The 8,997-nt window shown below is 57.8% G+C and overlaps 1 protein-coding gene across 3 annotated transcripts; it reads right to left on the bottom strand.

The window, feature by feature from the left end:
• Positions 1 to 432: 432 nt before the first annotated feature.
• Positions 433 to 7,428, bottom strand: ST6GALNAC2 (ST6 N-acetylgalactosaminide alpha-2,6-sialyltransferase 2). Of its 3 annotated transcripts, none has more exons than XM_042833343.1 (11): positions 6,978 to 7,428; positions 6,321 to 6,626; positions 4,159 to 4,251; positions 4,010 to 4,064; positions 3,510 to 3,684; positions 2,592 to 2,757; positions 2,372 to 2,510; positions 2,022 to 2,125; positions 1,861 to 1,944; positions 1,361 to 1,460; positions 433 to 1,273 (listed from the first exon to the last, which is right to left on the bottom strand). In XM_042833343.1, the coding sequence occupies exons 1-11, from the start codon at positions 7,115 to 7,117 to the stop codon at positions 1,046 to 1,048; spliced, it is 1,590 nt and encodes a 529-aa protein (XP_042689277.1). In that variant the 5' UTR covers positions 7,118 to 7,428; the 3' UTR covers positions 433 to 1,045. The 3 variants fall into 3 exon arrangements, with proteins under 3 accessions (XP_042689277.1, XP_042689276.1, XP_042689278.1); XM_042833342.1 differs by having other exon boundaries at positions 4,010 to 4,067; positions 6,978 to 7,427; XM_042833344.1 differs by lacking the exon at positions 6,978 to 7,428 and adding an exon at positions 6,796 to 6,818 and having other exon boundaries at positions 4,010 to 4,067.
• Between the last annotated feature and the right edge of the window lie 1,569 nt (positions 7,429 to 8,997).

Raw genomic sequence — 8,997 nt, 5'->3', positions numbered from 1 at the left:
GCGTACCTGAGAAGGCAAACAGGGCTCCACTCGAGATTACATCTGAAGCAGGTCGAAGCAGCTGAGTGCAGCTTTGTCACAAAGGAGGATGGAGCTGGAGGGGAGCAGGAGGTTCCCTGGCTCTCAGCCCTGTTATCTCCTGCCATATCTGCAATTGTCCCCTCCACCCTTCAGCTGACGTACAGCAAATGGCATCGAGGTGGGAAGAGGCTGCTTTCAAAGTGCCCAGAGGCTGCTTTCAAAGTGCCCAGCGAGCCACTGCCCTGGGTGCTGTGTTCTTCCAGAGCTCTGCTTGGGCACCCGCAGCGTCCCTGCAGCCCCACTCCCACCCCTAACCCACACTTCTGCCATTCCCAAATCAGAACCTCGCCTGTGTTACAGGAGGCAGGATGCTTTGTCCAACCCACCCCATTCACTAAACCAGGCGTAGAAGAAAATAATGACTCAATGTTCCTCTAATTACACCAAGTAATCAGATCACACCGCTCCCTTTGCTGTGCAGCATCAGCCCTGCAGCCACCACCACGAGCTGGAGGAGCCTCCACCACTCCACTGCAGCAGTGCTGGATTACGCAGGACGGGGGGAGGGTTCAAGACCACCTCCCTGTGGGTTTCCTTTTTTCTCTTTAAGTACCACGCTGCTGACAGCTCTGCCCTGCAGGTTCTGCAGCCCACCCAGTGTGACTTCGAGGCTGTAACTCCAGAAAGTTCCAAGAAGTGAGGTCTGGCAGATGCGTGCTTCTCCAGCATCTCCTTCCAGCACCACGTTGCCCCACCTGCGGATGAACGCTGTGCTTCCCATGGGCTGCTGCTGCCCCACAGACATTCTCAAGGCATCAGGAGCTCACAGCCACGTGCAGAGGTGTCCCAAAGCCACGCTCAGAGTCACAAATGAGATGCTGGAGGGCCCTGAGGAGTTGCAGGATTTCCCCGCCAGCCTTGGCTCGCCCTGCACCACCACCTTTGCTCTGCTGTCAGCTGCAGGCCCTGCTGCTCAGGCTGGCTTGCGGGTATGGGAGAGCCCTCCAGGGACAGAAGGAGGCCTTCAGGAAAGAGGAGAACTTCCGTGCCGTGCTGAGTGTCCTTGCAGTGGGACTGAGCTGCCCTCACGCTGGTACAGCTCCATGATCCCCGCCTGGTGCAAACTCCTCCACAGCTCTGCTTCCAGCAGCATGTCGTGGTTGGCGTAGAACACCAGCGGCTTCTTCTCTGGCTCATAGTAATGGTCAGAGAACTGCTCGTAGTTGGCCGTGATGAACCCGTAGGCACTGACCTGTGGGGTGATGGGACAGGGGAAGAAGGCTGGCGATGGGCTCAGGGTGGGAGGTCCCCCCAGGCACCAGGCAAGTTGTCCCCTCACCTGGTCGCAGGTGTGCAGTGCTGTCAGCAGCATGAGAGCCCCAGTGCTGGGCATGTAGAGGTGGCCGTACTGCATGTCCAGGAGCTCTGACCTCAGGAACCTGCAGAGCAGAGGCAGCGCTGGGAGTGGGGCATGGCGTTAAGACCCTCCCCACCAAACAGCACTGTGAAGCAGGGCACCCACCAAAACGTGGCCTCTCACGGCGTTTAGAAGGGGGAATATGTGGATGCTCTGATGTCTGCTGCTAAGGTTCAATACATTCTCTGCCAGCTGCTAAAATGCACCTCCCCTTTATTTAAAATTGTCCCAAACCAGAAACACCGAAAAACAAACCCAAATCTTTGGACCTTCCCTCTGCTCCCATTAGAACAGTTCAAAACCGGCTATGAAATGGAGGGCCAGGTGAATGCAAGGCTGCACGAGCCTCCCCACAAGGAGGAGATGTGAGCATTGCAGTGAATGGGATCTGCAGGGGGGAACATCTGCCTCCTCATCCTCACCTGGTTGTCAGGTAATGCAAGAAATCGGGATGCAGCAGCTTGAACTTCTCCGCAGATGCCTCCAGTCCAAAATACTTCTGTGGCCTGCAGCAGGGAGAGGAGAACTAGTGTCACCTGGGGTAGAGCTGGGCATGTCATGGCCCACTGGTGAGTTCACTCACTCGTCACCCTTGTCCAAGCCCTCGGGGACCGGGCTGCCCTGAATGGCCGACCTCAGCATGATGTAGTCGCGTGCATCCGAGGGGATGAAGATATACTTCAGATCCTGCAGCAGGAACACAGGCATGGTGGGGACTGAGGCTCCTGAAGCTTGGAGGAGCCTCAGGGGTCAACTTATCACAGAATCATTAAGGAAGGACCATTAAGATCATTTGGTGTAACCAGCAACCCATCACCGCTATGCCATTAACCTCGTCATTCAGTGCAACATTCGCTCTTTTCTTGAGAGCCTCCAGGAATGGTGACCCACCACCCCCCCTGTGGGCACCCTGACGTGCCCTCAGGGTCTCACCTTGCCCTGCGGTATCTGGCTGAAGCCATACGCCTCATAGGCAATGAGGGAGTTCTTCATGGTATTCACCGTGAAGCCGTAGAACGAAACCTTGGTCCCAACATCCTCCTCAAAGCCTTTGATGATGGCCCCATTGAGCCTGCGGGATTCACCATGGGACAACGTCCAGGGCTGGGCTCACCCCAGCACCCACAGCCCCGCTGTGCCCTCCCGGCCTTACCTGAAGACCAGATCATGTGCATCGATGGCCCGGCCCTGCCGTGAGCCATTCAGGATTCCCCCATTGCCCACCACAGCGCAGCGCACGCAGCCCCCGGGGAAGCGGTCACGGCCAAAGAGCTGAGTGTTGGAGGAGCTGTTAAGGAGGTGCAGGGTGCTGCCCACAGCTGCATTGGGAAAAAAGGGAGAAGTACGTGTCAGCAGTGCTGGGAGCACTTCAAGCACGCGTGTGTGGATGGCTACACCTCAGGTGGGAAGAATCACAGCATTGCTACGCTTGGAAAAGCCCTCTAGGATCTCTGAGTCCAACCCCAACCCACCCCCAGTGACCACATCCCTCAGTGCCACATCTCTGTGGTTCTTCAACACCTCCAGGGACGGCGACTCCACCACTCCCTGGGCAGCTGTGCCACTGCAGCACCGCTCTTTTGGAGAAGAAATCTCCTCTCCCAGCCCCATATTACTGACCCCGCTCCCCACAGCAGCTGCCCAATGCTGTACAAGGCACAAGGACACATCTGGACAGCCCCAGACCTGTGAGACGCCAGCACCGGCCGCTTACCCTCCTGACAAAGCCTTCTTGCAACCACCCCCTCCCTCCTTGCTCCCCCCATCCCCATCACTTCCCTGCCGGGGAGAGCAGTGAGTAGGTTTGGACTTGGAAGGGAAACAATCTCCACTGACAACAATGGAGCGGGTTGTCCGAGGTCTTCCGTGCCTCAGTTCATCATCATGCACACACTGGAGCTTTTATTTGGGGAAAATGTCACAAGATGCTGCAAAGTGGCATTTGCAAAGCTGTCCCCACCACCCCGCTCCCTGGGAGTGGGAACAGACTGAGATCCCCAGCTCCTCTGTGGGGTTTCTCCATTTCTGACCCTTTCTGTCAAGGTCCCCTTGAGCCCCCCAGGCCCCATACCTGCTTGGGATAAGCCCTGCCAGCCGTATGGGACACGTCGTGCCTTCAGCCTGTCCCACGTCTCGGGGTTGAAGTGTTGGTCCCACATCAGCACCGGGATGTCAAATTGGAAGAGCTCCTTAAATGTGGGGTCTGCCTTCGCCATGGCCACCACTGAGCGGGGGCACAGGGTGGGCTGCAGGGGGAGAAGGGTCAACACTGAGCCTGGAGAAGCCTCAAGAGGCACCGAGGGGAGGTCAGACCCAGGGACAGAGCTGCTCCTTTCCGGCTGCTGGAGGCACAGCACTGCCTTGCGCCTCCGTGTCCCAAATGCTGAACCCATCTCCTCAGGGTGCTGAAGGATTGGGCTTCATGGAGATGCACGTGAACATCTCCTACCCCGGGCACCTGGATGGAGCACAGGGACAGCCCCGGCTCACAGGAGCAGCCCCTCGATGTGGGGACAGGCTGGTGGCCCAGGGGACAGCACCAGGGACACCCCACGTCCTGCTGATTGTCACCTGCTTTCCACTGGGTTTGGGCTTCTCCGGCTCTGAGGATGCTTGGGAGAACTCCCTGCTGGAATGGGAGAAGTATAGCAGTGAGAAGGGTTCAGGAGGCTCCCACACACACTGGGGCCATCATGAACTCCCTCTCTCCCCCCAGTTACCTCTTCACAGTCCCTCCGAGGTCCTGCTGGTGGCTGTTGTCTGGATGTGAGGTGTCTGGGCGGACCAGGAACAGCAGCTCTGGCTGCAGCAGGCTGCAAGGGGACAGCAGGAGGGTGACACCAAGTCCTCAACACGTTCCTTATCCTGACAGCCCCTGCCCATCACTGCACTGGGAAAACAGTGGGGCTATTAGGGCTCCACAGGGGGGTGCAAGGGTGGCTGGGGAATGCTCTGATGCCCCACATCAGTGCCACTCCATGCTTGGAGACACAGCAGCGTGCCCCCACATGAAACAGGGGAACAAAATCCCTCTTGTGCCCATACCTCCACTGCCAACATCTGGGGGATGCACTCTGCACCTTGGGGGGCTCAGAGCCCCATGGGTGCCCCTGAGGCAGCTTAGGGCCAGGCAGGAGGTGGGAGCCCACCTGTGGGGAACAGGCTCCCATTCATTCTTCCCTGTACAGAAGGGCCCTTCTGAGCAGCAGGTGCTTCCAGCAAAGCGGGGCATTGTGGAGCAGACAAGGGCTCCTTGTTACCTGGGATCTCAGGGACAGGTAGAGCAGGTGGGGAGCATAGCTCTGCCTCCTCCCATACAGCAAGCATTAGGTTTCCTCCACTGTTCCCCACTGCAGGGGAGGGACACCTCCTCCCCATCAGCTCCATCCCTAGAGCTGATGCTCACACCCCATCTGCTGTACTGCAGCCATCTCCCACACGGTGCCAGCTGTCTGTGGCAGGGCTGCTGCCCAGCATCTCCTGGGATGCAGTGTCCCCATGCCCAGCAATGCTTGGCTGCCCCAGAAGATGACAGCCTCCCCCTCCCTGGACCCATCGATGCACAATGGGGCTCTGGGAGGGGTGCAGTGCTGGGCACCATGAGTTGAGCCAGGGTGCATTCAGTCCCTGTGGTGGCACTCATCAGTGTGGCATCTTTGCTCTGTGGTCACTCTCTGCTTCCAGCAAATAAATGGGAGAACATACGCTCTGTCTGAAGCAAACGGTGCCAGAGCAGTTGGAGGTAGCTGCAACAGCAGCATCTGCTCCATCCCATTGCAAAGGGCTGAGTGTGGGGCCTCCTCCCCAGCACAGAGCTCATGTGGGACGCTGGGATGGGCAGAGCTCCACACTCAGGGCTCAGCACCTTCCCAAGCCCTGCGTGCCCCCACCAGGCTGCAGCAGGAGGAGACCTTGTACACACTGTGCTCCCCAAAATGCAGCACTGCTCAGCCACCCTTTGTGCCCCAATGGGAGGAAAAGCCCAGGTCACCCCGTGCTCGTGTTTAGCAGTAAGGAGTGCTGCACCTGTGGATTTCAGTCCCAGCTCAGCCCTGTATCAGCTGCCAGAGCAGCGCTGGTGGCTCCAGGTTGGTATTTTTGGAGGCACAAGCAGAGATTACGGGGCAGCATGTTTGCAAATGCTGGGAATCGGAGCCAACGGGACACGAGCTGCACTTTGATATTGGGATTAAAGCCAATGGGAACAATCCCAGGAGAGCTTTGGAGCCATCGTGGGGTTCAGCTTCTCCTCTCAAGGGCACCCAGGCACGAGCCCAGCACTGTGCAGCAGCTCCTGCCCGGGCTGTGAGGTGGGATGGGTGCACAGAGCTCCCGCTGGGGGAGATGCAGCCCCAAGGCAGCCCATCCAGCTGCATCCCAGTGCCTCCCTGTGCAAACCGGCCTGCACCCAGCTGCCCCTGTGTAGGACCGGCTGTGGTCCTACAGAGTCTCCCCTCTGTCCCACAGCACCATCCCTGCTCTCACAGCCGTGCACCCGGGGCTGCCCAGCACCCAGCCCAGAACTGGGGGTGCTCAGGGGAAATCCGAAGGGGCAGCAAAGGAGGAGATGCCCATTGCCGGAGTCCGGGAGTTTGCGGGATGCCGGCAGCAGTGCCCTGCTCTTGCAGCTGCGGTGTAGGGTCAGCCCTTCACCCTGCAAAGCAATCCAAGCTTCCAATCCTGCTGCCGGCGGCGCTCTGATCCCTCACCCTGAGTCCACGTAGGGACCCTGGCACAGCAGCCCAGGAGTTCCATATAGGACCCAGGACACCTTGCAGTGGGGCGGGGGAGAAACAGCCCTTCAAACATCGAACAAAGCGGGCACGGAGGGGCCGAGCAGCTCCCAGGCCCCCCAGATCCACCCCACACGCATCCCCCGTACCTGGCCGCGACCCTCGGACCGCTGCGCAGCTCCATCGTAGCGTAATAGTGCCTGTAGAGCAAAAGGGACGAGGTGAAGGCTACGAGGAGCAAGAAGCAGAAACGCTTCCAGCGGGGGAACCCCATCGCTGCTTTCCGGATTGGGTCCGCGTGGATCCGAAAGCGGCGGTGCTGCGCTGCTCTCCGCAGCCGGGACGGTCGGACGGACGGATGGATGGACGGACTGATGGATGTTCCCGAGTAGCGGTGGGAGGAAGGAGGGTGTGAGCCGAAGGGAGGAGGCACTGGGCGGACTGGTTCAGACTCGCTGAGAAGAAAAAAAAAAACACCACTTTTGAGCCGCTTTTGCTGCGCGCTGGGGGTTAAACATTGACTCAGCGCGGCTTTTGCGTTTGTTTTTTCTTTTTTTTCTCGCCTCCCTTTCACGCCACCCCCTCGCTGAGCACAAATCGGAGCTTTCTCCCTTTTCCCGTAACTTTTTCATCCGCTTCTCACGTCCGCCGCTCCCACGCCGGACCCCGTGGGCGCATTGCGGCCATCAGAGCTCGGTCTGTAAGGGCCAGGTTGGGGCGGAAAGAAATGGGGAGGGAAAAAAAGGGGGAAAAAAAAGGGGGGGGGGGGGGGGGAAAAGAGGGGAACGGGGAAAAAGGGAGCCTACCCCAGCGCTGCTGGAACTGCCCCCGGCACCCGCAGAGGAGCTGCGAGCGGAGGGCTGGAGTTGAGCCTGGCTGCTTTCCGAAGGAAAACGTTCAGCTTTTTCTTCGAGGGTATTTCCAGATAACGTTTTGCCAGGTTCATCTAACAGAAGAAAGCAAACCAACTCCAAGCGATCCCTAAATGGTTTTCTTACGCTGTGAGACCGCATCCAGCATTGATATCTAAGGGTTGCCTCAGCTCATGTGATTCCTTTTGACCCTTCGTTAATCAGGGCTAATTGTTACCCACTGTGTGGGTAAATCACAAAGGAGTCAGTGTGGCTCAGCCCTGGGGGAGCAAAGCAGCAGCAGGCTGGGGAAAGCCATGGGTTTGCCATATGGAAATGCCTACAGCCCTACAACACAGCTCTGCTGCCTTCCTCCATCAGGGTGGAGGAGCTGCTCTGACATCTCCATCAGTTTCCACTCCACGTGGCTTTTTGCTGTCACTTCTTTGCTGAGATACACGGTTCATCTGCTCCATTTATGTTATGGCACAACGCATGCTGGCCCACACCCTGAAGATAAGTTGTGCTTGTTTAGAAGCCGGGTAAGTGTGATAAGGTTTTAGGATGATAACGGCCATTAAGGTTAGGAAAAGAACACACAATAATCATGATAAGAGCTATCATCCTTAGCCTGAGCTGTGCATTCGGGCAGTTGATTCTTGGAAGTCAGGCCTGAGCCATTCGCACTGCTGGGGGAAATTGGGAATCACAGAATCATTAAGGTTGGAAAAGACCTCCAAGGTCACCCAGCCCGACCGTCTGCCTACCACCAATGTTTACCACTAAACCACATCCCTCAGTGCCACATCTGCACGTTTCTTCTACAGCTCCAGATGACTGCGCCACCTCCCCTGGGCAGCCTGTGCCTGATTTCTCTTTGGGAGAAATTTGTCCTCAAATTGAATGCAAGGAATGGGAAAACGGGCACCTGTTTCCAAACCTCCCCTCGCCAAGTCCCTGCAGAGGTGAAATGCCTTCACAGTCCCTCGTTGTCCCAGTGGAGCTTCTAGGTCTTGGTGCAGGGAAGGGCAGCGTAGAGGACGTTTGGTCACTCTGAGCACTGGGCTCTGCCTTTGTGATTTTCACCCCAAAGCTGCCCAAGGAAACGAAGCATCGATCTCCACTATGGACAGAGCGGGATGCAGCATTGAAACCGGGTTAACGTGGCTCATCTTTGTGCCAAACCAACTGGATCCTGTCGGTCAGCTGTGCCCTGTGGTGCCCTTGTGCTGCCTGCAGAAGCGGAAACATCAGAGGGACGAGGTTCCTCCCTGCCCCACTGGGCTCAGCCCCACTTATCACAGAGATGCCCGTGCATGGCAGAGCTGTCGGTCAGCCCTGGACCGCTGGCTGGGGCTGAGATAAGCTGAGCACACAGTCCGAAGGGCACGAGGCATTGGGTGAGGCTTTGGGATCTGCCCTGGATGGGCACAGAGCTGGAAAACACCTCTGATTGTGGTGAGGTGACGGCACTGCAAGCGCTCTCTTGGCTGCTCTGGACCAATCCTGCCAGGGTCTCTGCAGGCAAAACATCCCCTAGATCTGCTGAAGCAGGGCACGTGGGGGCTGGCCACGCTCTGTGTCCTTAATGACACAGCATCACTGAGCACAACTCAGTGCTTGCCTCGTCTGCCTGCAGGGTTCCCATGGCGTGACAACCCAAGGATCCCAGGATGTTCCCAGGACCCCCTCCAGGATCTGGGCCCCAGGGCTGGGTCTGCCCATGCCTTCAGGTTGCCACATCTCAGGAGCTGTTTGCCTGCAGGGCCCCGCTCCAGTTCCCTCCCAAGGCACTCAGGGAAGGGAGGTCATCCTCTGCTTTGTGCAGAACAAAGCCTCAGGTCGTTCCTTTATCTCGTTCACCCTCCCTTATTACCAATAGTTTTTCTTGTCCAACTGGCTTTCCCTGCTGCCACATCCCTGAGAAGAGAGCACAGGTCTACACACAGAGGTGAGGAAGGGTGCAAACCTCACT

The sequence above is a fragment of the Centrocercus urophasianus genome, unplaced genomic scaffold (assembly GCF_019232065.1).
Source record: "Centrocercus urophasianus isolate 14NV4802_14NV808 unplaced genomic scaffold, USGS_Curo_1.0 seq_41, whole genome shotgun sequence".
Classification (NCBI taxonomy): Eukaryota; Metazoa; Chordata; class Aves; order Galliformes; family Phasianidae; genus Centrocercus; species Centrocercus urophasianus.
Note: the sequence above shows the minus strand (reverse complement) of the source record. Positions and strands in the feature narration are given on the sequence as shown.